This window comes from Papio anubis, chromosome 6, assembly GCF_008728515.1.
Source record: "Papio anubis isolate 15944 chromosome 6, Panubis1.0, whole genome shotgun sequence".
Taxonomy (NCBI): Eukaryota; Metazoa; Chordata; class Mammalia; order Primates; family Cercopithecidae; genus Papio; species Papio anubis.
Window position 1 is genome coordinate 41,106,301 of NC_044981.1, and position 27,919 is coordinate 41,134,219.

The following is a 27,919-nucleotide window of genomic DNA, read 5'->3' on the forward strand; positions in this document are numbered from 1 at the left end:
GAATGGGACACAAAAGCAGGCCTTTCACTGTGTTTTTGGTAGGGGAAATAATCTCCTGCCTTGAAATTCTCTTGCATCATAATTAAAGAATCCTGTTTAGAGCCCTCAATGCCTTAAGAGTCCATTATTCTTAGAAAAGTGTAACTTGCCGGGCGCGGTGGCTCAAGCCTGTAATCCCAGCACTTTGGGAGGCCGAGGCGGGTGGATCACAAGGTCAGGAGATCGAGACCATCCTGGCTAACATGGTGAAACCCCGTCTCTACTAAAAATACAAAAAACTAGCCGGGCGTGGTGGCGGGCGCCTGTAGTCCCAGCTACTCGGAGGCTGAGGCAGGAGAATGGCGTGAACCTGGGAGGCGGAGCTTGCAGTGAGCCGAGATCGCGCCACTGCACTCCAGCCTGGGTGACACAGCGCGAGACTCCGTCTCAAAAAAAAAAAAAAAAAAAAAGAAAAGTGTAACTTTCCCCCAACTTCTGGCATTAAGCAAATGGCCAACCTGTCAATCTTGGCATTGAAAAAAAAAAAAAAAAGACAACATGGCCATTTTTCAGACTTCTGTACTTATGCACCAAGTGACACTTTGGATATAGAGTGAAGCAACATGGAGCTCATAAGAGGTAAATTCTAAAAGGGGAGCAGCCCTTGGATACGGCCAGTGACTGTAGGGTAGGACTAAATCCGTGTGAGAAAGACGGGTCCTGGGCTAGCCATCTGAGAGAGCCCCTGAGTCACCAGGAGGGCATATCCTAGGGCAGCGGGCCTGAAGGGAGCTCACTCATTCACATTTTGGGTCAGTCATTCAACAACTGTGTGTCAAATGCTTTTAGGGACCCTAAACTTAAATTCCACCATCAGGGAGAGTCTCTGTGAGATGGTGCCCTCCTTGGGAGATTCAGACTTTCAGAGTTGGACGAGGGGGAGATCCGCGTTTCTTGAGTCCACTATTTCTCAGTGTTCGGGAAGGGAGGGGCCCCGGGGCCCTCAGCCAGCCTCTGGGGCCTGGCCTGCGTCTGCGCCCTCGGCTTCCACCTGGTTGCCCTTGCCCAGCTTCTTCACGCTCTCCAGAAAGGCCTTCCAGGTCTCTGGCACGCTCTTCTCCAGCAGCCAGCCCTCGCTCTCGCTCTCAGGTTCCTCGGGGTTGGACACATGGTCCAGTGACGTCTGCAGATAGCGCAGCCCAATTGTAATGGTCACCTGATGGCGGGAGAAGAGATTTAGAGACAATCTGGGAGAATCACTGGGAGCTGGATCATTCGGAAACCACAGGAGCCTCAAAATGAGGGTCCCAGAGAGGACTCAACCTGAGCACTGTGGAATGTGGATTGGTGACAGCCTGCCCCACGCTGCCCTGTCCTCAGTGCTCAACACACCTGACTCCTCCAGCCTCATCTCAGACCCCTCTCTTCCTCCCTTTCCAGCCACCCTGGGCTGCTTTGGGTTCGCCCATGCCCCATACTCTCTCCTCTCTAGGTCTTTACCATCTGCTATGCTCTGCCTAGAACCTTGTTCCACTCCATGTTCATCTGTTAATTCATCTTCAGCCCTTGGTGAGCTCCCCTGCAGCTCATCCTCCCTCCCCGCCCCCTCGGGTCGCCCCCATCCCAGGTGCATTAATCCTGGGTTCCTTCACCTCGGTGCCCCTCTACACTCTGTCGCTTGGCACATATTGTGTGGTTCAGTAACTTCTTTGGGTGGAATTAAGAGGTCACCTCTTTTCTGCATCTGCTGTGTGGTACTTTTTTTTTTTTTTTTTTTTTTTTTGAGACGAGTCTCACCCTGTCACCCAGGCTGGAGTGCAGTGGCATGGTCTCAGCTCACTGCAAACTCTGTCTCCCATGTTCAAGGAATTCTCGTGCCTCGGCCTCTAGAATAGCTGAGATTACAGGGGCCTGCTACCATACCTGGCTAATTTTTGTATTTTTTTTGTTGTTGTTACTGTTGTAGATATGTGGTTCCCCCATGTTGCCAGCTGGCATTAGGTGCACAGGCAAGGTGACTCATTTAAAGGAATCTTTGGGAATCTCCTCAATGGAAAAAGCTTCCTCACCAAATGTTCCTGGCTTTGTACATTGGGATTTTGAAGTTTGGATTTTCTGCTCTCAAGGTAGCTAAAAGCACGTACCCTGAGTCACCGTGCCACCTCATTTACTAACACTCTCTCATTCAACTCCTAGAGCAGTGCCTGGCATACAGGTACATGTTTAAGAAATATCTCTGACCGCACATGGTGGCTCACGCCTGTAATCCCACCACTTTGGGAGGCCGAGGCCAAGGCTGGTGGATTACTTGAGGTCAGGAGTTCAAGACCAGCTTGGCCAACATGGCAAAACCCCATCTCTACTAAAAATACAAAAACTGGCTGGGCATGGTGGTGCACGCCTGTAATCACAGCTACTTGGGAGGCTGAGACAGGAGAATCACTTGAACGAGGTGGAGCTTGCAGTGAGCTGACATCATGCCAGTGCACTCCAGCCTGGGTGACAAAGCAAGACTTTGTCTCGAAAGAAAGATCTCTCAGCCAGGTGCAGTGGCACCCACCTGTAATCCCAGCACTTTAGGGGACCAAGGCAGGAGGATTGCTTGAAACCAGGAGTTAGAGAGCAGCCTGGGCAACAGAGCAAGACCCAATTTCTACAAAAGACTCTATGGAGTGTGACTCAGGGCACCCGCTTGCAGCTACTCTGCGTGTGCCTATAGTCCCAGCTACTCAGAAGGCTGAGGTGGGAGGAGCCCTGAGCCCAGGAGTTTGAGGCTGCAGTGAGCTGCGATCATGCCCCTGCACTCCAGCCTGGGCGACACAGTGAATTTTTCTTCTTGTCTCTAAAAAAAAAATAAACAATTTAAAATAATAAAAATTAAAAATGAGTATCTCTTTAACCAAGGAGTAAATTCAGCACACTCACTGAGGATTTGCTTACATTGCAAGCCCTATAGCTTACAGAGGAACTGAGCGTTGCGGATAAGATGAACCCACACATTATTAGACTAACAGGTAAATGGGGACCAGCATCTCAAGAAGCCCAAATCCAAACAGTACCCATTTCCTGAACACCTGCATATGCTGTTCATGTTGCCTCCCAATAGTCCCCAAAGCTAAGTGCTGTCACCCCATATAACAGAGAGGTTAAATGACTAAGACCTCAGTACCAAAAAGTGGGGACACAGGATGAACCTCCAAAGCATGCTAACTAAAAGAAGCCAAACGTAATATGGGTATATTTATATGAAATGTCCAAAATACATAAATCCAGAGAATAGTTGTCAGGGGTTGGGGGCAGGTTGGGAGGTGGTGACTGCTTCATGAGTGTGAGATTTTCTTGGGGGCTGATGGAAATCTTTTGGAACTAGGTAGAGGTGGTTGCACAACATTGTAAATCAACTAGATGACACCAAATTGTTTACCTTTTATAAATCTCACCTTAAATTTAAAAAAAAAAATGTGTCAGTTGTGTGCGGTGCTAATGCCTGTAATCCCAGCACTTTGGAGGCCAAAGGCGGGGAGGATCTGAGGTCAGGAGGTCAAAATCCTGGCTAACATGTTGAAAGCCCGTCTCTACTAAAAATACAAAAAATTAGCCGGGCATGGTGGCACATGCCTTTAGTCCCAGCTATGGGGAGGCTGAGGCAGGAGAATCACTTGAACCCAAGAGGGGGAGGTTGCAGTGAGCCAAGATCATGCCACTGCACTCCAGCCTGGGCAACAGAGAGAGACTCAGTCTCAAAAAAAAAAAAAAAAAATTTAAGTGGTGGGAAAGAAACCAAAACTACATAAATGAATAAATAAATAAAAGGTGGAGGCACTGGGTGGGGTTCAAGCCCAGGCTGATCTGACTGACAGCCTCACTGAAGGCTGTTTCCAAGGAGGGAGGCATGCTCTCTCCAGGCCTGGCTCCGCCCCCATTAGACCCGAAGGGGCCAGAGGCTCTCCCTACCCCCACCCCCAGCTGGCCCAGGGCCTACCTCAAAAGCCAAATGAGGAGTGTGACGACCCCCATGGAGTTCATGAGGCTGCTGTAGTAGCTGAGCAGGGCAGCCCTGCAGCCACGCACCCACAGGTTGAGCTCCTCCGTCTGGTGGTCGTAACTGTAGTGTGCTGAGTTGTTGGTGATCTGATACTGGATGCAGGGCCGTGGCGAGCTAGGATTGCAGCAGCTGAAGGGGACGCCATCTACCAGGTACCGCCCATCCACGTTGCTCTTGATTCGACTGGAAGGAAAAGAGACAACTGGAGATGGGCTTCCTGGGCTTCTCACCAGGGGCCACTTCCTCCCATCCCCTGCCTCTGGAAGCCTGGAATAGTCATTCACTCACACGCTTGGTATATATTTGCTGTGCACCTGCTACATGCCAGCCACTGTTCTAGGCACTGAAGACAAAGCAATGAATAAATGCCCCTGCCTTCCTCGACCTTATGGTCTAGAGGGTTGAGGCAGATGGTAATCCAAGACTCAAGTCAATAGGGAGTACAGAAATTCACCCAACCACTCTGTGCTGCCAGGCCCTTTCTTGGGGCCATGCCTGGGGGGGAGGAGGAGCAGCAGGACAGGAGCTGTTGATGGACAAGCATCTGGCTGCCACTGGTGACGCCCCAGCTCCCTCACCAACCTCATCTCCCCCTTACAGGTCACTGGTGGCCAAGGCCCTTTCCAGCCAGGTGTTTCCAGAAGGCCTGCTCAGGCCCAGGGCCTGTGAAAAGGCAGGGGATGGAGACCGGAGGCAGGCACAGTCCTTGCCCTCAGAGGACTCCACCCCCAGCCAGGGGGGAGCTCCTGACTTACCTAAGGGACACAACTGCAAGCAGGTTCTCCAGGCTGATGGGCGGGGCTCCCAGCATATCTTCTGCACTTCTATATTTTTTTGTATATTTATTTAGAGCTTACTATACATTCACACAGGTTCAGAATTCAAAAGGGATCTTTACAGTGAAAAGTCTCCCCTTCCCCTCAGACAGGCTGGGTATGTTCTACCTGACCTGGGTGTGATTACCCAGGTATTTCATGTGTCAAAACTCATTGAGCTGCACACTTGGGATTCGTGCATTTGGCTGGGCATGGTGGCTCAAGTCTGTAATCCCAGCACTTTGTGAGGCCAAGGCAGGAGGATCGCTGGAGCCCAGGAGTTCAAGGCAGCAGTGAGCTATGATCACACCACTGCACTGCACTCAGCCTGGGCAACAGAACAAGACTGTCTCTTAAAAAAAAAAAAAAGATTTGTGCACTTGACTGTGTGCTTGTCATCTAAATAAAAAGTTGTGGGCAGGCGCGGTGGCTCACGCCTGTAATCCCAGCACTTTGGGAGGCGGAGGTGGGCCGATCACGAGACCAAGAGATCAAGATCAAGAGACCGAGACTGTCTCTCGGTCAAGAGATCGAGATCATCCTGGTCAATATGGTGAAACCCCGTCTCTACTAAAAATACAAAAATTAGTTGGGCGTGGTGGCACGTGCCTGTAGTCCCAGCTACTCAGGAGGCTGAGGCAGGAGAATCACTTGAACCCGGGAGGCAGAGGTTGCAGTGAGCCGAGATCGCACCACTGCACTCCAGCTGGGGCGACAGAGTGAGACCCCGTCTCAAAAAAAAAAAAAAAAGAAAACAAAAAGTTGCACGTAGGCCAGGTGCAGTGGCTCACACCTGTAATCTCAGCACTTTGGGAGGCCCAGGTGATTAGATGACCCGAGGTCAGGAGTTCGAGACCAGCCTGGGCAACATGGTGAAACCTCATTTCTACAATTAATAAAAATACAAAAAAAATTAGCCAGGCGTTTTGGTGCATGCCTGTAGTCCCAGCTACTCGGGAGGCTGAGGCATAAGAATCACCTGAGCCCGAGATGCAGAGGTTGCAGTGAGCCAAGATCACGCCACTGTAGTCCAGCCTGGGCGATAGAGTGAGACTCTGTCTCAAAAAAAGAAAAGAAAAGAAAAGAAAAGAAAAAAAAGTTGCAGGTGAACAATGTGTTACATAATAGACTTTTAGAACATAATAGAGAGCATAATTGTTTCCAATAGAGATTATTTTAAACAATGTTCATTGAAATGGTCACCAATCTCTTAAAAGATGTCCATGTTTCGCTTCTAAATAAAATCTCTTTAATACAAAATTCCTCCCACTCCTCATCTCTCAGCCTCCAGGTCCTGACCGCTGTGGCCAGCTCCACCAGAGAGAGGCTGAAGCCTCTCTCTGGTGCATGGACAAGCAAACATGTTTTCATTTTTCCTGTTCTCTTTTTATTACTGCAAATGAGAACATTATATACATACTGTCTTGAACCTTTCTTTTTTCCCTTAGCAATATCTTGGAGATCTTTTTTTTTTTTTTTTTTTTTTGCAGGGGTGGGAGATGAAGTCTCACTCTGTCACCCAGGCTGGAGTGCAGTGGTGCACCACCACATCCAGCTAACTTTTGTATTTTCAGTAGAGACGGGGTTTTGTCATGTTGGCCAGGCTGATCTGGAACTCCGACCTCAAGTGATTCGCCTGCCTCAGCCTCCCAAAGTGCTGGGATTACAGGTGTGAGCCACCGCGCCCAGCTGAGATATTTTCATATCTGTCAGTGGAGTGTCCTGGATTTTTTTTTTCTTTTTTTTTAAGAGCTGCATGGTATTCCCATTGTGTGGATGGCACATGGGTCCTAGCCAGTTCCATACTGATGGAAGTTTCGGTTTTCCCAGTCTCTCATTAATACAAACATGGAAATCAGTCATTTTGCATATTGTGACTATACGGAGCAGGTAAATTCCTTGAAGATGGATCCTGGCATCAAAGGGTGATCTTGCCAGATACCTGCCATATTTCTCCTCTGGTCTGTCCTGCGGGGGGCTGAGCGGGGAGGGGGCGGTTCACAAACCCAACCAGCCATGCTCAGGAGAACCCGTCCTCCACAGCCGCATCCACACAGATCAGACTTTTGATCTTTGCCAAACTGATCTTTGGAAAACAGTATCTCGGGGTTGTTTTCATTTCCATTTTTCTCATTACGAGTGAAACTGAGCATCTTTTGGTGTGCTCAAGGACCACAGGCATTCCATTTCTATGAAGCGTGTTGATTTCCGTCTATTATGATTAAGACTTTCTAGGAGGGCTGCATGAGGTGGCCTGGGTCATGGTAAACACGTTTCCACGCGCCCTGTAATCCCTGCCCTCTACTTCATGGGCAGAACACACTGCCCAGAGACCAGATGGCCCTGGGTGGCATGGACAGCACAGGTCGGTGATAAGAGCAGGACAGCCTGGGTTTACTCCTGGCTTGCCCACATGCCAGCTCCATCCCTCTGGACAAGTTCCTTAACCTCTCCCTGCCTCTGCTTCCTTATATTTAAAACAAAGTTGACACGAGGATTGCATGAAGTGATACATGTAAGAGTGCTTGAAGAGTGCTGGTATTAATACATAGTAGCCATGCACTGTGAGCAAAACCACCTCACCGGGCAGCTGGCCAAGCAAGAGCCACCAGGGGCCGTGCTCTGAGTACCTGGGAGCTGACATCAGGTTGTAAGAACAGAGCCCGCCACCCGATATCATATCACGGGACAGCCCTCACTGGGGAGTTGGCAGTGCAGGTTCTACCAGCCGTGGTGAAGAAGCTGTCGGCTCCTTGAGGGCAGGATCGTGTGGGGTACCCTCCGTAGTGGTCCCAACACGGAGCATCTGCCGGCTGGCACTGCCTGCCCACCGCTCAAAGCCCCACTCCAGCCACGTGCGTGGGGAAGGCAGAAACTGTGTCTTGCTCAGCTGTCCCTCTGCAGCCCCTCGCTGGGGGGCACCGGGCTGTGGGTGACGGAATTGGGGCAGGGGTGGGAAGACAAGCTGGAGCATTGTGGGAAGGGCCTTTGGCTTGGGCCTCCGGCTCCCCTGAGGGCTCCCTGAGGACGGGCTGTGTCTCCCTTCAGACTGGGGACCCCTGAAGATAGGGCTGCATGTCCCCTCAGACTGGGGCTTCCTGAAGACAGGGCTGCATCTCCCTCACACTGGGAACTTCCCAGGGGCAACACGGGTCAGCCTGGGGGAAAAGGCCGAGCTTGGTGACCGCTGGGACTTGCCTGGGTCACCAGCCTGGGAACCCTTGGGGTCTCTCACTTCTGGAGCTATCCCTCCCCCACTCCAAACATCGTCTTGTTTACTCAGTGCTTGCCCTCATTCCAACCACAGATTAAGGCTCCTCTCACCCTCTTAAGACAAAGCCAGGCAGAGGAGAGCGCCTTAGTGGTGAGCCGGCTATTTATATCACCGCGTGTTTCCCAGGCTATGAATTTCACTCTGCGGTGGGGGAGGAGTCACTAGGGTTTGAAAGGGTCTTGAATAAAATAAGGCCTATGTTCTAGGCCACTCTCCCATAAGTAAGGCACATAGAGCCTGGGAAAATGATCATGTCTGAGTTTTTCTGGAAAAACCAACATAATTTAGTAAGTGAATCAAATCAGTAAGGCCAGACATAGGGCAATGGGCAGGGGTATACCTGACAGGGGGTCACCCCGAGCAGGACACTGGCTGAGGGACACCTGTGAGACCTTGAGAACTGGCCTAATCTCTCTGAGACTGAGTTTTCTCATCTAAGAAATGAGATTTTAAACACTTGACGGGATGGTGGACATTAAATGGGACCACATGCGTAGAACATTGGGTACACACTATGTGTTTAGTATGCTTTGAAGATGGCTTTTTTGGGTAGTGCTGTGGTTTGAATGTGTCCCCCAAAGTTCCTGTGTTGGAAACGTGAGGCCCAGCATGACAGTGGCGAGAGATGGGACCTTTGAGAGGTGACTGGATTACGAGGGCTCTGTCCTCATGAGCAGATTAATGCCATTATCACAGGAGTGGGTTCCTGAGGAAAAGGATGAATTCAGGCCCCTCAGCAGATGCGGCCCCACCACCTTGGACTTCCCAGTCTCCAGAACAGTAAGAAATAAATCTCGCTTTTTATCAGCTTTCCAGACTCAAGTATTCTGTTACAGCAGCTCCCAGTGAACTAAGACAGTAAGTCACTAGGCGTAAGGTAGTACAGACAGTGAGGGGTGACATGAGGAGAAGACACAGCCCCGTCCTCAGGGAGCCCCAGTCTGAGGGGAGACGCAACCCCATCCTCAAGGAGCCCCTGTCTGAGGGGGAAATGCAGCCCCGTCCTCAGGGAGCCCCAGTTTGAGGGGAGACACAGCCCTGTCTTCAGGGAACCCCAGTTTGAGGGAAACGCAGCCCCATCCCCAGGGAGCCCCGGTCTGAGGGGAGACACAGCCCCATCCTCAGGGAGCCCTGGTCTGAGGGGAGACACAGCCCAGCCCTCAGGAAGCCCCAATTTGAAGAGGAAACACAGCTCTGCCTTCAAAGAGTTCCCGTCTGAGAGGGGAGACACCCCATCTAGCCAGGTTCTAATCTTCTTCCTGAGATGTCTACGAATTGTTTAAGAAGAGCAAGCAGGTACCTGTATGTAGTCTGTGGGTTCTCTGGGAAGAATGGTGAACAGTGAAAGCTTGGTGCCAGCTTCTCCCTCAGACTGGGGACCCCTGGCTAGGCCTTCCTGGCTGGTAGTTCCTGGTTCCAAAATGTCTGAGCTCCCTCAGGCTCTACCTCTCACCCCAAGATACTACAGCTCTGCTCATCCTGCGACCTTTAAAAGAAGTGTTGTAAACTGACTGAAGACCTCATGTTCTTCCTCATGTGCTCCGGTAAGATGCACAGAGCGGCAATGTAGGAAATGTTCTTGCCACAGCTGAGCCTGATCCAACCACACCTAGACCCAGACTACTGGTTTATGAGGAAATACAGGGAACAGAAGAACAAGTTAAACAACACCACTTGACTGCAATTGCCCATTTCCAAACTATGGGGGATTCTGCAGGAGAATCCCAGTTTCTCTTACATACATGGCATGAAAAAGGGGCCAGTTTCTTAGTAAAACAGACGGGAAACCAAACAACCAAATGCAAAGCATAGACTTGGTTTGGATCCTAAATTGACCAACTGTAAAAAGCATTCCGAGACTATCAGGGAAAACTGAACATAGACTGGGTATTGGTTGATATTGCCATTAATTCTGTTGACTGTGACTGGTCTTGTGCTTATGTTCAGCAGAAACAAAAGGGCAAAAAACAAATAAAGCCTCTTTGTCTGTTGGAGATGCCTATTAAAGTATTTATAGGTAAAAGAAAAGTATGTCCAGGATTTGCTTTAGGATATTCAGAAGGGGAGAACGTGTTTGGGGGAGGGTAGTATATATGAAACAGGCAAAATGTTGATATTTGTTCCTAGGTGATGGCTTCTTGTCTTTGGGTTTTTAGTTTTTGTTTTTGTTTGAGACAGAGTTTCTCTGTTGTTGCCCAGGCTGGAGTGCAATGGTGCAATCTCGGCTCACTACAACCTCTGCCTCCCAGGTTCAAGTGATTCTTCTGCCTCAGCCTCTGAAGTAGCTGGGATTACAGGCACTCACCACGACGCCCATGCCCAGCTAATTTTTTTTTTTTTTTTTTTTTTTTTTTTTTTAGTAGAGACGGGGTTTCACCATGTTGGCCTGGCTGGTCTTGAACTCCTGACCTCAGGGGATCCACCCCCATCAGCCTCACAAAGTGCTGGGATTACAGGCATGAGCCACTGTGCCAAGTCTGTTTTTCCCTTTTGTTTTTTGGGGTTTTTTTTGTTTTTGTTGTTTGTTTGTTTGTTTGTTTGTTTGAGATGGAGTCTCGCTGTGTCGCCCAGGCTGGAGTACAGTGGCACGATCTCGGCTCACTGCAAGCTCCACCTCCCGGGTTCACGCCATTCTCCTGCCTCAGCCTCCCAAGTAGCTGGGACGACAGGTGCCCGCCACGACGCCCAGCTAATTTTTTTTGTATTTTTAGTAGAGACAGGGTTTCACCGTGTTAGCCAGGATGGTCTCAATCTCCTGAGCTCATGATCCGCCCGCCTCGGCCTCCCAAAGTGCTGGGATTACAGGCATGAGCCAATGCGCCCAATCTGTTTTTCCCTTTTTCTAAGAGACCTTGGGCTCAAGTGATCCTCCCACCTCAGCTTCCAAGTAGCTGGAGTTACAGGTGTGTTGCCACCACACCTGGCTAGGTGATGGCTACATGGGAATTAATTATACTGAACTCTTTAATTTTGTAAAAGCTTGAGTTTTTTTCTATAATAGAAGTTGGAAATGCAATAAAACAAGATAAAAGAGCATCAGTTGAGAACTACAGGCCTGGCACGGTGGCTCACACCTGTAATCCCAGCACTTTGGGAGGCCAAGGCGGGTAGATCACCTGAGGTTGGGAGTCCGAGACCAGCCTGGCCAACATGGTGAAACCCTGTCTTTACTAAAAATATAAAAATTAGCCAGGTGTGGTGCTGGGCGCCTGTAATTTCAGCTACTCGGGAGGCTAAGACAGGAGAATTGCTTGAACCCAGGAGACAGAGGTTGCAGTGAGCCGACATGGTGCCACCGCACTCCAGCCTGGACAATAGAGTGAAACTCCATCTCAAAAAAAAAAAAAAAAAAAAAAAGAGAGAGAGAGAACTATACATCTCTTTCACTGACACCTTGCTCTGAAAAGAGAGAGTCAATGAGGGAGACAGCATTCCTGGATTTGGCTCCTCCCTCTGAGAGCCTCCTCCAAGTGTAGCAGAAAGTGTGTCCCCCTCTTCCTGGCCCACCCAGGACCACCAGGCCAGGGGAGCGAGATGAGATGTGGGAGGTTGAAGCCCAGTGACAACCCCATTTACCACAGGCCCTGCAGAGCCCAGGATGGTGTTTCTAGTTTCTGTGGGGCCACCTCGTGATTATTTAAGATGTTGGCACAGAAGCACTGGAATCCGAACCTAATCCATTCATGTTTTCCAACCCTGCATCATCTCTGTCCACTCCTTTCCCTGTCCTTCTGGGAGAGGAAATGGAGAACAAAAAGACAGGGAAAGGCTGGGAGCGGTGGCTCACACCTGTAATCTCAGCGCTCTGGGAGGCCGAGGCAGGCAGATCATCTGAGGTCAGGAGTTTGAGACCAGCCTGGCCAACGTGGAGAAATCCCATCTCTACAAAATTACAAAAATTAGCTGGGCATGATGGTGGGTGCCTGTAATCCCAGGTACTCGGGAGGCTGAGGCAGGAGAAGCACTTGAACCCGGGAGGCGAAGGTTTCAGTGAGCCGAGATCACGCATTGCACTCCAGCCTGGGTGACTGAGCAAGACTCCATCTCAATAAAAAATAAAAATAAAAATAAAATAAAATTTAAAAAAAGAGAAAGACAGGGAGAAGAGGGAGAAAAGCAAGACTTCCCCTACCCCAAGCAGCCTGGATAATTTGAGGCTTCTGTCACTCAGTGAACAAACATTCATTTAATGCCGAAGGTATACAAGAGGTACTTTAACATCACTGGGAAACAGCAGAGTAGGGTGAAAGGAGCAGAATTAAAATCTGGCATGCTGTATAATGGAATATTATTTCACCATAAAAAGGAATGAAGTTCTGATACATGCTACAACGTGGATGAACTTTGAAAACACTATGCTAAGTGAAAGAAGGCAGACACAAAAGGACAAATGTTATATGACTCATTCATATGAAATGTCCAGAACAGGGAAATCTATAGATACAGAAAGTAAACAAGTGGTTACTTAGGGCTAGGGGGAGGGGAGGCTAGGGAGTAAAGCTAAACAATGCAAGGTTTCCCTTAGAAGTGATGAAAATGTTCTAAAATTGATTGTAATGTTGGTTGTCCAACTCTGTGAATATACTAAAAACCATTGAATTGCATACTTTTAATGGGTACATTGTTTGGTATGTGAATTATATCTCAATAAAGCTGTTTTTTCTTTTTGTTTGAGACAGGGTCTCACTCTGTTGCCCAGGCGGGAGTACAGTGGTGCAATCACAGCTCACTGCAGCCTCAATTGCTTGGGCTCAGGTGATCCTCCCACCTCAGCCTCCCGAGTAGCTGAGACTATAGGCACACACCACCACACCTAATTAATTTTTGTATTTTTTGTAGGGATGGGGTTTGACCACGTTGCCCTGGCTGGTCTCGAACTCCTGGGCTCAAGTGATCCATCCGCCTCAGCCTCCCAAAGTGCTGGGATTACAGGTGTGAGCCACCACAAGTGGCCGAAACTGGTTTTTGTTTTGTTTTGTTTTGTTTTTTGCCTCCCCTACTTCCTATTGTGTGATCTTAGGCATGTCCCTTAACCTCCTGGGCCTCAGATTTCTCATATGTAAAATGGAGATAATAATACCAGCTGGGCGCAGTGTCTCACTCCTGTAATCCCAGCACTTTGGGAGGCTGAGGCGGGTAGATCACTTGAGGTCAGGAGTTCAAGACCAGCCTGGGCAACATGGTGAAACCCCTGTCTCTACTAAAAATACAAAAATTAGCCGGGCGTGGTAGCACACGTCTGTAATCCCAGTTACTCAGGAGGTTGAGGCAGGTAAATCGGTTGTACCCGAGAGGCAGAGGTTGCAGTGAGCCAAGACGGTGCCACTGCACTCCAGCCTGAGCAACAGGGCAAGATTGTCTCAAACAAACAAACAAACAAACAAAAACTAAAAAAATTAAGACAAAAACTTCCCAGGAGGGGTTTTGTGCAGGATAAATTTGGGTCTTTTCTCTCTCCCAAAAGACTTGGCAACATGGTCATAGGCAGGCTGGGGATGGGGTGCAGTCACTGGACTACTCCCCTGAGACAGAGCAGCCAAAACTCTTGTAAGGCCAGGTGCCGTGGCTCACACCTGTAATCCCAGCAATTTGGGAGACTGAGGCAGGCGGATCACTTGAGGTCAGGAGTTCCAGACCAGCCTGACCAACATGGTGAAACCTTGTCTCTACTAAAAATACAAAAATTAGCCAGGTGTGGTGGCATGTGCCTGTAATCCCAGCTACTCAGGAGGCTGAGGCAGGACAATCTCTTGAACCCAGGAGGCGGAGGTTGCAGCAAGCTGAGATCGTGCCACTGCACCACAGCCTGGGTGACAGAGTGAGACTCCATTTCAAAAAACAAAACAAACAAACAAAAAAAAAAAAACTCTTGTAAATTCCCATAAAAATATGGAATTGTTTCTACCTGATCTTATTCATTAGATCAGGAACCTTCAGGAGCCAGCCTGGATCTTAAAGATTCCCCTGAGAGGAGATCGAGACCATGCTGGCTAACACGGTGAAACCCCGTCTCTACTAAAAAATACAAAAAATTAGCCGGGCGAAGTGGCGGGCGCCTGTGGTCCCAGCTACTCGGGAGGCTGAGGCGGGAGAATGGCGTGAACCCGGGAGGCGGAGCTTGCAGTGAGCTGAGATCCGGCCACTGCGCTCCAGCCTGGGCGACAGAGCGAGACTCCGTCTCAAAAAAAAAAAAAAAAGATTCCCCTGAGAAATCTCCCCACCCTGCCCACCCCTCCATGCTTACTGAGGCTGTGCACTCTATCCTCAGGTTCCTGGGGGCCCCAAGGTGGGGCACAACTGGGGAGGCCAGAATGCAGGCGCCCAGCTCCTCCTCTCAGGAGCTGGACTGAAGATGCTAGAAGGTGAAGACCTCAACTTTCTCTAGCCCAGTCTAGTGAAGTGCCCACTGCACAGAATGGAAAGTTATTCCAGGGACAGAGCCTGCAGAAATGCCTGGAAATCGTGGCACCACACACTGCCCATGCCCTGTCTGTGTCAGCGGAGGATCCCTGTGCATTTTCTCCAGGCTATCCGTGCTCAGACCAGCTCACTTCTCCTGGGATTGCTTCCCCACAGTCCTCAGGTCAAGCAGGAGAAAGAGGCTCACCCCAAACTCTTTGTTGGCTCATCCAAATTTGATGGGGAGAGGAGAAACAAAAAAAAGGAGAATTCTGCCCGGCATGGTGGTGGGTGCCTATAATCCCAGGTACTCTGGAGGCTGAGGTGGGATGCTTGCTTGAAACCAGGAGTTAAAGACCAGCCTGAGCAACAGAGTGAGACCTCATCTCTATTTTTTTTTTTTTTAAGAAAATAATTTTTTTGTCTTTTTTTTAAGGCAGGGTCTCACTCTGTCACCCAGGCTGGAGTGCAGTGGCGCAATCTTGGCTCACTGCAACCTCGAACTCCCAGGCTCAAGCGATTCTCCCACCTCGGCCTTCCAAGTAGCACGGACCACAGGTGCATGCCACTGTGCCCTAGCTCTTTTTTGTTTTGTTTTGTTTGTTTTTGTTTGGTTGGTGTTTTTTCTTTTTTTGAGATGGAGTTTCGCCCTTGTTGCCCAGGCTGGAGTAGAATGGCACCATCTCAGCTCACTGCAGTCTCCGCCTCCCAGATTCAAGCAATTCTGCCTCCGCCTCCCAAGTAGCTAGGATTACAGGCATGTGCCACTGAACCTGGTTAATTTTTTCTTTTTTTTTTTTTTTTTTGAGACGGAGTCTTGCTCTGCCCAGGCTGGAGTGCTGTGGCATGATCTCGGCTCACAGCAAGCTCCGCCTCCCGGGTTCACGCCATTCTCCTGCCTCAGCCTCCCGAGTAGCTGGGACTACAGGCGCCCGCCACCACGTCCGGCTAATTTTTTTTGCATTTTTAGTAGAGACGGGGTTTCACCTTGTTAGCCAGGATGGTCTTGATCTCCTGACCTCATGATCCACCCACCTCGGCCTCCCAAAGTGCTGGGATTACAGGCGTGAGCCACCGCACCCGGCTAATTTTGTATTTTTAGTAGAGACAAAGTTTCACCAAGTTGGTCAGGCTGTTCTCAAACTTCTGACCTCAAGTGATCCACCCGCCTCGGCCTCCCAAAGTGCTAGGATTACAAGCGTGAACCACCTCACCAGGCCTTTTTTTTGTTTGTTTTTTGTAGAAGTGAAGTCTTATTATGTTGCCCAGGCTGGTCTTGTACTCCTGGCCTCAAGGGATGCTCCTGTCTCAGCCTCCCAAAGTGCTAGGATTACAAGCATGAGCCTGCACCTGGCCAAAAATTTCTTTTAAAAAGATCTTGGTGGCCAGGAGCAGTGGCTCACGCCTGTAATCCCAGCACTTTGGGAGGCCAAAGAGGGTGTATCACTTGAGGTTAGGAGGTTGAGACCAGCCTGGCCAACATGGTGAAACCCAGTCTCTACTAAAAATACAAAAAAAATTAGCTGGACCTGGTGGCGGGCACATGTAATCCCAGCTACTTGGGAGGCTGAGACAGGAGAATCAATTGAACCAGGGAGGCAAGGATGCAGTGAGCTGAGATCGCACCATTGCACTCCAGCCTGGGCAACAAATAAAAAAAGAGAAGGATCTTGTTGGATGATAACCTCCCTCTCCCTGCCCTTTTGCCGGCCTCACGTCTTTGCCATCAGAATCCTAGCCCCGGGGGTGTGCCGAGATAATCCAGAAGGTAAATGCTTACCATTTCTCAGTGCTTGTGATCTCAAAAATATATATATAAAACTTACATTTTTCATGGATGGGTTTTGGAGAGCTAGCTTTGTCATGTAAACTTACTAAACCTTCCAAAATGAAGCCGTGAAAACGTGAACAGAAAAATGTTTTAGTTTTCCTTGGAGGTGGGAGTAGGTGCCATTCCACAGTCTCTCATTCAGTCCTTCTTTCATTCCTTCTACCAACTTTAGATAAGAGCTGTGCTCTGGTCTCAGGCACTGCCCCTCAGGCAAACCCAGCTCTGAGCAGCTTTCTGAACATAACCCCAGGAGCCTCACTTCCCTTGTGGGCCTTGTTCAGTGATGATTCATGTAAAAGTCTGTGGGACTGGGTGCAGTGGCTCATGTTTGGAATCCCAGCACTTTGGGAGGCTGAGGCAGGAGCATCACTTGAGCCCAGAAGTTTAAGAACAGCTTGGCCAACGTGATGAAACCCCATCTCTACTAAAAATAGAAAAATTAGCTGGAGGCTGGACAAGGTAACTCATGCCTGTAATCCCAGCACTTTGGGCGGTCGAGGCAGGTGGATGATCTGAGCTCAGGAGTTCAAGACCAACCTGGGGGCAACATAGCGAAACCCTGTCTCTACTGAAAATACAGAAAATTAGCCAGATGTGGTGGCTCGCACCTGTAGTCCCAGGTACTTGGGAGACTGAGGTGGGAGAATCACCTAAGCCTGAGAAGTGGGAGTTGTAGTGAGCCTGGATAGTGAGACCATCTCAAAAAAGTGAGACCCTGTCTCAAAAAAAAAAAAAAAATTAGCCCAGTGTGGTGCCACACACACCTATAATCTCAGCTGCTTGGAAGGCTGAGGCACGAGAATAGCTTGAACCCAGGAGGTGATAGTTGCAGTGAGCCAAGATTGTGCCACTGCACTCCAGCCTGGGCAATAGAGTGAGACCCTGCCTCAAAATAACTATTAATTAATTAATTAAATAAAAATAAAAGTCTGTGGGAAATGATAATGTGATCCTCTCTCGGCAAAGGTGGCCCTATCAGGCTATACCCTTGGAAGAACAGGCAGCTCACTGAGGTATGAGGTCACCGGAGGTTTTGAAAAGGAGAAAAGCATTTCAGTTCTAAGAAACCTGTATGCTAATTCTTTATTTATTCATTTATTTATTTATTTATTTTTTCTGAGATAGGGTCTTACTCTGTCACCTAGGCTGAAGTGCAGTGGCATGATCTCAGCTCACTACAACCTCTGCCTCCTGGGCTCAAATGAGCCTCCTGCCTCAGCCTCCTGAGTAGCTAGGACCACAGGTGCAAGCCACCACTCCTGGCTAATTTTTTTATGTTTTGGTTTTGTTTTGTTTTGCTTTGTTTTGTTTTTTTAGAGTCAAGGTTTCATCATATTGCCCAGGCTGGTCTCGAACTCCTGAGCTCAAGTGATCCTCCCACCTTGGCCTCCCAAAGAGCTGGGATTACAGACATGAGCCACTGATCCCAGCCCTAATTGTGTCTTAAGACCAACTTTGTGGAAAGTTAAAGCCAAACGTCCATTTTTTTCCTGGAAATTTAGCCTAAGGGAAATAAAAGACAGAGACAGAGAGAAGTAAAAGGCTCAAAGATGCCCATTCCAGTGTTATTTATAATAGAGGTAAATAAAAATTTGAATGCCTGCCTAAGCATGTACATTCATTCAGTGGACTTCTTTTTTTTCTTCTTCTTCTTCTTTGAGACTGAGTCTCACACTGTCTCCCGGGCTGGAGTGCAGTTGCGCGATCTCGGCTCACTGCAACCTCCACCTCCCTGATTCAAGTGATTCTCCTGCCTCAGCCTCCCGAGTAGCTGAGATTACAGGTATATGCCACCTCGCCCAGCTAATTTTCTGTATTTTTAGTAGAGATGGGGTTTCACTATGTTGGTTAGGCTGGTCTCGAACTCCTGACCTCGTGATCCACCCACCTTGGCCTCCTAAAGTGTTGGGATTACAGATGTGAGTCACTGCACCCCGCTTCAGTGGACTTCTTTTTTTTTTTTGAGACGGAGTCTTGCTCTGTAGCCCGGGCTGGAGTGCAGTGGCCGGATCTCAGCTCACTGCAAGCTCCACCTCCCAGGTTTACGCCATTCTCCTGGCTCAGCCTCCGGAGTAGCTGGGACTACAGGCGCCCGCCACCTCGCCCGGCTAGTTTTTTGTATTTTTAGTAGAGACGGGGTTTCACCATGTTAGCCAGGATGGTCTCGATCTCCTGACCTCGTGATCCACCCGTCTCGGCCTCCCAAAGTGCTGGGATTACAGGCTTGAGCCACCGCGCCTGGCCATTCAGTGGACTTCTTATGCAACCATTAAACATGATCATTTTGGACATTATGCAAATGTTATACTATCAGATTACAAAATGGAACACTAAATTGTGTGTGTGTGTGTGGTTTTGTTTTTGTTTTTGTTTTTGTTTTTTGAGACGGAGTTTCCCTCTTGTTGCCCAGGCTAGAGTGCAATGGCGAGATCTCAGCTCATTGCAACCTCTGCCTCCCAGGTTCAAGCAATTCTCCCATCTCAGCCTCCTGAGTAACTGGGATTACAGGCATGAGCCACTATGCCTGGCTAATTTTGTATTTTTAGTAGAGACGGGGTTTCTCCATGTTGGTCAGGCTGGTCTCGAACCCCCGACCTCAGGTGATCCGCCTGTCTCGGCCTCCCAAAGTGCTGGGATTACAGGCGTGAGCTACCGCGCCTGGCCCTAAATTGTCTTTATACTATGATTACACTGTATGACTATGTAAATGTGAACAAGACTAGACTGAAATGTAGAAAAATTAAAGGTATTAATCAAGTTATGGGTGTGAAGCTAGGTTGAATTTGTTTTCCTATTTTGGTTTCTCTTAATATTTCTGCTGCATTTTTTGTGCGTGTAATAGAAGAATTTTTCCCAAGTCAATGGAGTTTGGAAAATTTCCCACCAACAAGTTGGTATGGGACATTGAAGGAGTTTTGATTCGGCTAAATATTTGCCTGAAATTTTTGAATCCATTGACCATTGAGAGTGGAGTGACCTAGATCATTCCTTCACTCTGATACAAAAGGGGACTTGGAGTTACCGAGAGATTTGAATACATCTATCCAAGAACTGACTCTATGCAGGAGACAATCAAGGGAAATGATGGAGGAAAAGATGAAAAGCCCCTTCTCATCTGCTCACAGAGGCTGGTTCTACCACCGGCCTCTCCCACTCCCCAGGAATTCCGCTTGTGCCCCTGGCTTCACGCTCTCCTCGGGAGATTTATATAAATCGTGGCATCTTGTGCTGCCCCTGCAGACCTGTCACCTGGGAAGGGCACAGCCCTTTACAATCCTCTCCTGACTGGGGATTTGCAGCAGTAATCTCCATCCACAAGAAAATAAAATCCCGAGAAGTGACCTTCACTGTGACGTCCCTTCCATCTGCAGGGCAGCTAAGCTAGCCATTTGGGCATCATTAATGTTGTTTTGGGCTTCAGACATGTCCTGCTGCTGGTACCAATGCCCTGAGTTCAAGTTCCCTTTGGACTTACCAGCCTGACTCAGAAGAAAAAAAAAACCACCCCTAGGAATAACTGAACCCCTAACCTCAGCCAGGTAGGGTCGAGTCGGACAGAAAGAAGAGGTGAGTGAGAGCGGCTGCCTCAAGGCAAGTGACTTTCCCCGAAAAGTCACTCAAGCGCCAGGTTGGTGGGCGTGTTGAGAGCAGCCCACCGGAGCCAGCACACAGGCTGTTCCCTCCGACACAGAAGTTGAGAGTCTCTCTTTCACCAGCACCTCCCACAGCCCATCGCAGCATTTTACTTTTACATATGCCAAGAATACTTTAGAAATGTTTTATCACGTTGCACTATCATGACTTACTAAGTAAACACCAGCAGGCATTTGATGAGTACCTGCTGCATGCCAGGTGCCAGCCAGGGCTAGGAGGTGACTTCCAAAATTACCTATTCTATTCCAGTGCCTTCATTTAAAAGATAGGCAAACCACAGCGCAGAGTGACTAGTGACCTGCCCAAGGTCACAAGACCTTGAACAACAGAGTCAAAACTTCAGCCTAGATCTCATGACTTCCCCTTCCCTTGCTCTTTCCAATATATCCAGACAAACATCTTGGGAATGGATGCTCAGGGTTGAAAGGTTGGAAAACAAGGGAACTAAGTAGGAAATTGTTTTACTTTTTAAAATTATTTTTATTTATTTATTTATTTGAAACGGGTTCTCGCTCTGTCGCCCAGGCTGGAGTGCAGTGGTGCGATCTCGGCTCACTGCAAGCTCCGCCTCCCGGGTTCACACCATTCTCCTGCCTCAGCCTCCTGAGTAGCTGGGACTATAGGCGCCCACCACTACGCCCGGCTAATTTTTTTGTATTTTTAGTAGAGACGGGGTTTCACCGTGTTAGCCAGGATGGTCTCAATCTCCTGACCTCGTGATCTGCCCATCTCAGCCTCCCAAAGTGCTGGGATTACAGGTGTGAGCCACCGTGCCCGGCCCTAAATAGGAAATTTGAACTTCTGGGATTGAATCCAGCTACTTTGAATGAATGAGACAAATAGCCAAATAGCACCTCAGTATTTGTGATCGATGAATGACCTCCATCCCTCTATATAAAGCTGACACACATTCCTGCCTGGCTCTTCCTCCCAAGGAGCTCCTATCCAAACAGCTTATATAAATTGACACCTTCCTCCCACCTTAGCCAACATTAGGTTGAACCATATGAAGTTGCCATTTTTTTATGGGTCAAAGAGGTAGAATATTAGCAGTTTCATATGGTTCGACCTGATACACCCTCACATACGCAGTAATAAGGTGTGCACCCAATGGAGAGGAAAAGGCACTGGGTGTGGGGAGAGGGGCTGGTCAGAGGCCTGAGCCTCAGTGTCCCCTATATATTAATAGCTCTGACCCCAGGACTGGAAGCCACTCACTCTTTGACTTCTTTGGAGGAAAAGTCCAGGTAGCGATTGCTGATCCACTGAATCTCAAACCAGTCCCGAAAACCATTGTTGCCGCAGCATTTGAACTCGATCTGCAGCATGTCGATGGTCTTCTTCATGAAACACCTGCCAGGGGTGTCTGTGTCCCGGTAGTACTTCATACCGTTCTTGAGCCCTTGGCCCAGGGTGTTCTCCAGCGAGCCCCGCAGCAGAAAGCAGCAGAGAGCCACCAGGAAGAGGACGATGTTGAAGAGGACACAGATAGCCAGGTATGGCTTCAGCCAGGGCTTCCATCTGGCGTACTTGGCCGGGTCCAGGGCGTCGTAGCAGATCTTCCCAGCCAGAGAGTTGAAAACACAGGATAGCACCCCCATCCCTATCAATGAGTTGGGCACAAAATGGCTCTCGGAATTATTCATCACATCGCTCCTCTTTCGGAGTTCAATCTTCAGGAACAGTCCTAGGCTGAAGATGATGATACCAGCCAACACAGAGAACCAGTTCATGAGCCAGAGCCCTTGGGCCAACTTGACCCGCTTCTTCTGGTCAAACTTGACTTTCAGTAGCGCCATGCTTGCCGAGTGTAGTCCGGGTTGCTTCCCACAGCACAGCTCCCACCCCAAACCTTAACGAGCCCAGAGGCGGATGACTTAGGGCCTTGGGAAAAGTGCAGATGGCCCAAGCTGTAGGGAGCTGTCCTGGGGGCTGCCCATGTCGAGCCCTTCTAGCCTGGGATCCCTGCAAATGCAGTAGTGGTGGCAGGGGTCTCAGAATCTCAGCTTGAGCAGGGGCTAGTCCTGGTCCTGGGCGTTGTTTCTTCAGCACCCTTCCCAGCCAAGAAGGGGCAGCCTGAATGCTGCAGATTAAAAGTGGGATCCACAAGACGTTTTGCTAATCTCTTTAGCCAGGTTCATCCCATTAGATAAAGCCATGCCGCTCTCAAAACATGGTCAAAAGCAGCCTCCAGGTACATGCTGGACCAGAGAGCTCTGGGCACAGCTTGGAGAATCAGGAGCAAAGGGCGAGAATGGCCAAAAGAATGGGCTATATCTGGAGGTCTGGCTCAGACCATGTTGCTCCCCAAAAGCACATTTCCAGGCCAATCTCCTTCAACATTTAAAACTTTCTGTAGGTCAAATAAATTGTTATCCTCTTTGAAAAAAGAAATGACAGGGCCAAGCACAGTGGCTCACGCCTATAATCCCAGCACTTTGGGAGGCCAAGTTGGGTGGATTGCTTGAGCCCAGGAGTTCAAGACCAGCCTGGGCTACATAGGAAGACCCTGTCTCCACAAAAAAAAAAAAAAAAAAAAAAAAAAATTAGTTGGGCATGATGGCACGCACCTGTAGTTCTCCCGGCTACTCTGGAGGCTGAGGTGGCAAGATCACCTGAGCCTGGGGAGGTCAAGGCTGTAGTGAGCCGTGATCATGCCACTGCACTCTAGCCTGGGTGACAGAGTTAGGCCCTGTCTCAAATTAAAAAAAAAAAGAAAAGAAAAGAAAGAGAAGAAGGAAGGAAAGAAAGAAAGTGACAGATTGTGAGAAAACATTTGCAACTTGTAAAATTAAAAAGTAATATATAGTGGCCAGGCATGATGGCTCATGCCTGTAATCCCAGTACTTTGGGAGGCCAAGGCAGGTGGATCGCTTGAACCCAGGAGGTGCAGGTTGCAGTGAACTGACAACGCCCCATTGTGCTCCAGCCTGGGCTACAGTGAGGCTCTGTCTAAAAAAAAAGAATTAATATGCAAAAATGTTTTAAGTCCCACAAATTCACAATAAACAAAAATTCACAATCAAAAGATAACAATCAACTGGAAAAGTAGGCAAAACCCAGGAAGAGACAATTCACAAGGAAACTTGAAAAGTCCAATAATCTGGAAAAGATCTCAACTTGAGTAATAAGCAGAAAAACGCAAATCCAAACAATAGTAAAAGACCAAAATTGGCCGGGCACGATGGCTCACACCTGTAATCCCAGCAGTTTGGGAGGCCAAGGTGAGTAGATCACTTGAGGTCAGGGGTTCAAGACCAGCCTGGCCAACATGGTGAAACCCCGTCTCTACTAAAAATACAAAAAATGGCTGGGCATGGTGATAGGCATCGGTAATCCCAGTTACTTGTGAGGCTGAGGGAGGAGAATCACTTGAACCTGGGAAGGGAGGTTGCAGTGAGCCAAGATTGTACCATTGCACTCCAGCATGGGTGACAAGAGTGAAATGACGTCTCAAAACAAAAAGACCAAACTTGATCCATCAAATTGAACATATGTCAAAATTCTGTCACCATACATTAACACAGAGAGTGGAAGTAGAAATGTACACTCTTGGTGAATCCATAAATTTATTATTATTATTAATTAATGGACTATTTTTTAGAGTAGTTTTAGGTTTACAAAAACAATTGAACAGAAAATACAGGGAGTTCCCATTACTCCCCATCTCCCCAACCAGTTTCTCCTATAATTAATATCTTGCATTAATGTGGTACATTTGTTACAATTAATGAACCAATATTGATGCACTATTATTAACTGAAGTCTATAGTTTACATTAAGGTTCAGTCTTTGTGCATATAATTTTATCACTTTTGCCAAATGCATAATGTCATATATTCATCATTACTGTATCATACAGAATAGTTTCACTGCTCTGATAACCTGCTGTGTTCCACCTATTCATTCCTCCTTCCCTCACTCCTCAGCCTGGGCGACCGCTGTTTCTATAGTTTTGCCTTATCTAGAATATCATACAGTTGGAATCATACAATATGTAGCCTTTTCAGACTGACTTATTTCCCTTAGCAATATATGTGATTAATGATTCTCTGTATCTTTTCATGGCTTAATAGCTCATTTCTTCTTATCACTGAATAATGTTTCATCACATGGATGTACCACGGTTTATCCATTCACCTATCAAATAATATCCTGGTTGCTTCCAATTTTTGACAATTATGAATAAAACTGCTATAAACATCCATGTGCAGGTTTTTGGTGAAAAGTTTTCCATTCATCTGGGTAAATATCTAGGAGCACAATGGCTAGATTATATAGTAAGACTATGTTTAACTTTGTAAGAAACTGCCAAACAGTCTTGCAAAGTGGCTGTACAATTTTGCATTCCTACCAGCAATTTTTACTCCATGTCCTTGCCAATATTTGATATTGTCAGTGTTTTGGATTTTAGCCACTGTAATAGTTGTGTCACCGTATCTTGTTTGAATTTGCAGTTCCCTAATGACATTGATCTTGTCATGTGTCATGTGCTTATTTACCATCTGCCTATCTTCTTTGGTGAAGTGTCTATTCAGCACTTTTGCCTGCTTTTATTTTTTTTGAGTCAGGGTCTATCTATGTTGTCTAGGCTGGTCTCAAACTACTATACTCAAGCAATCCTCCCACCTCAGCCTCCTGAGTAGCTGGGATTACAGGTACCTGCCACAATGCCCAGCATGCTCACTTTTTAATAATGTTGTTTGTTTTCTTTAGAGTGTAAAGTTTCACAGCCCTTTGGAAGGGCAAGTTAGCTATACCTATTATAATTAAAAAAAAAAAAAAATTAGAGATGGAGTCTTGCTGTGTTGCCCAGGTTGATCTCAAACTCCTGGGCTCAAGCAATCCTTCTGCCTCAACCTCCCAAACTGCTGGGATTACAGGTGTGAGCCACCTCACCCACCCTAAAATTTAAAATGCATTAAAATTCCCAAAGACCCATGGCCGGGCGCGGTGGCTCAAGTCTGTAATCCCAGCACTTTGGGAGGCCGAGATGGGTGGATCACGAGGTCAGGAGATCGAGACCATCCTGGCTAACACGGTGAAACCCCATCTCTACTAAAAAATACCAAAAAACTAGCCGGGCGAGGTGGTGGGCGCCTGTAGTCCCAGCTACTCGGGAGGCTGAGGCAGGAGCATGGCGTGAACCTGGGAGGCGGAGCTTGCAGTGAGCTGAGATCCGGCCACTGCACTCCAGCCTGGGCGACAGAGCAGGACTCCATCTCAAAAAAAAAAAAATTCCCAAAGACCCAATAATCAATCTCACTTCTCAGAACAGCCTGTGCATAAGTATAAGGGCTTTTAAGAACAAACCAAGGCCACGTGCAGTGGCTCATGCCTGTAATTCCAGCACTTTGAGAGGCCAAGGCAAGTGGACCACTTGAGGTCAGGAGTTCAAGACAAGCCTGGCCAACATGGTAAAACCCCATTTCTACTAAAAATACAAAAAAAAAAAAAAAAATAGCTGGGCACGGTGGCAGGCACCTGTAATCCCAACTATACTGCCAGAGGCTGGCTGAGGCATGAGAGCTGCTTGAACCCAGGAGGCAGAGGTTACAGTGAGCTGAGATCACACCACTGTACTCCAGCCTGGGTGACAGAGCAAGACTCCATCTCAAAAAAAAAAAAAAAGAGAGAGAACAAACCAATCTTGTCATCAAATTCCTGTCCACCTAATACCAAAAAGGGTTTCATGATTAGAATATGAGGCCTGTGAGCGCTTGGTGGCAAGTGGGTCAAATCTCTAATCCAGAATCTCTTTTCTTCCCTTATGTGCACTGATTCCCCTACACCAGACTCACCACCCACACACTCCTCTTCAAAGTCTCCAAATCACTATGTAAATCAGAGGAGTATTCTCCACAGGCAGAGGAGCTGTGAGAACTAAGCAATGAGACGTGAGTTTTCCCATCCAACAGTCACCTTGGAAAACAAAGCACTTATTCCATTGCTCAGCTCAAGTCTGGACTCCAATTGGGAGTGACTTCCAAAGCCAGGTCCTGAGTCATATGGGGAAACATTCTTGTTATACTATTGTCACACAGCATTTTGGGTCAAAAACAATATTACCCAAAGTGATCACTCTTCTAACAGCCAATGTTGGCTTCTAATAGCTTTGGATTATCAAAGGATTTCAACTCTTTATCATCAAGGACATTGAAAAGAATTGCTGCCATATTTGAAGTTGTTTCGTTTTGTTTTGCTTTTTCCAAAAGGGGGTGTTCAGACAACCACAGGACTAATACCTCCTACGGAAAAAAAATTCGGAAGACGATTGTCCTGCAGTAAATAGGATGTAGATGACTGTGACTGCTATCACAGCCAGCCTCTTAGAAGCACACGTGCAGACAAGAGAAAATCAGAGGGAAGAAAAGGAAGAAAGATTTAATGTAGAAACCAGAAACAAAAATTTAAAAATAGCTCTACAAGGATAACCCGATTAGTCAGGCACCTCTTTCTCCTGAAATGACCTTGAGGTTGTAAATACGAGGGCGGCGCTGAGCCCAATAGCAAGTCTGTGGATGCCCCCTGGTGGCCAGAAATAGAATGGTTTCAATGGATGGAAATTTAACATGCTCGCATCCCCAGCATGTTAAATTACCCAGAAAAGTAACAGTAAAAGAACAGACACATCAGAAATGTCCCTGGCCAAACCTTTCAAGTACGAATCAAGGCAAGCTATGGCGATGAACAAGCAGAGAAAAGTGGACTGCAAAGGAAGCAGTAATTTATCTGTCAGAGAAGGGAGGGCTCCTTCCTGCTTCCGGACCAACGGATATGAGTCTAGATGCGAGACATCTATTATAGAGATAATAGAAGAGATTAGCGGAATTAAGGATGGTTCACTTTTCTTCTTTAGAAATACCATTAATGCTGATCGCCTTCGCCGCCGCCCGCGTGCTCGCCTTAGCGCCCGGCCAGTCCTAGCCCCCGCCTCCGCCTCGGTCCGCAGAGCTCGCCCCCTCCCCACCCGCAGACAATGTCTGAGTCCAATAACCGCCCTGAGTATGCTTCGTTTTTCGCCGTCATGGGCGCCTCGGCCGCCATGGTCTGCAGCGCCCCGCGCGCTGCCTATGGCACGGTCAAGAGCCGCGCCGGCATCGCGGCCATGTCCGTCATGCGGCCGGAGCTGATCATGAAGTCCATCATCCCAGTGGTCATGGCTGGCATCATTGCCATCTATGGCCTGGTGGTGGCAGTCCTCATCGCCAGCTCCCTGAATGACGACATCAGCCTCTACAGGAGCTGCCTCCAGCTAAGCGCCGGCCTGAGCGTGGGCCCGAGCGGCCTGGCAGCCGGCTTTGCAGTCGGTATTGTGCGGAACGCCGGTGTACGAGCCACGGCCCAGCAGCCCCGATTATTCATGGGCATGATCCTGACCCTCATCTTCGCCGAGGTACTCGGCCTCTATGGTCTCATCGTTGCCCTCATCCATTCCACAGAGTAGCCCCTCTCCGAGCCCACCAGCCACAGAATACGATGTAAAGACCACCCCTCCTCATTCCAAAACGAAGAGCCTGCCGCACACGCACAGGGCCGCGGCCCCCAGTAGTTGATCTTGTACTTTCGCAGTGTCCTAGTGCCCGTTGTCTGTTGCCCCGGCCTTGCCCCCGCCCGCCCCGTGCCGTGGACATCTGGGCCCACTCATCGCCCCTCCAGGCCCCCAGCGCCCCACCCCCTACAGTGCTCTGTGTATGCAGGTGACTTAGAGTTGTCATTTCTCGTTACTGGATGTCTGTTTATGAAGATCTGGCCTGTTCCCGCGTCTGCGGAGAGGCCCTGGTCTCCCAGCTATCTATAACCTTAGCTAGAGTATGGCCTTGTGGGTTCCTGTTGCTGAGACTTCCTGGATGGAGCCACCCTCGCTGCCGGGCCCTTGGCCCTGCGCGCAGCTCTGTCCAATAAAGTTCTCGAATTTGGGG

At 48.5% G+C, this 27,919-nt stretch overlaps 2 protein-coding genes across 2 annotated transcripts; one reads left to right on the forward strand and one right to left on the reverse strand.

The window, feature by feature from the left end:
- Window positions 1–540: 540 nt before the first annotated feature.
- PRPH2 (peripherin 2) lies at window positions 541–22,476 on the reverse strand. The gene is made up of 3 exons (XM_031667086.1): window positions 21,216–22,476; window positions 3,965–4,207; window positions 541–1,199 (listed from the first exon to the last, which is right to left on the reverse strand). Exons 1-3 carry the CDS (start codon window positions 21,794–21,796, stop codon window positions 983–985), a joined length of 1,041 nt encoding a protein of 346 aa, XP_031522946.1. The 5' UTR covers window positions 21,797–22,476; the 3' UTR covers window positions 541–982.
- A 4,399-nt stretch (window positions 22,477–26,875) lies between these two features.
- On the forward strand, window positions 26,876–27,919 carry LOC103883684 (V-type proton ATPase 16 kDa proteolipid subunit-like). The gene has a single exon (XM_009205186.4). The coding sequence runs from the start codon at window positions 26,977–26,979 to the stop codon at window positions 27,442–27,444; it is 468 nt and encodes a 155-aa protein (XP_009203450.1). The 5' UTR covers window positions 26,876–26,976; the 3' UTR covers window positions 27,445–27,919.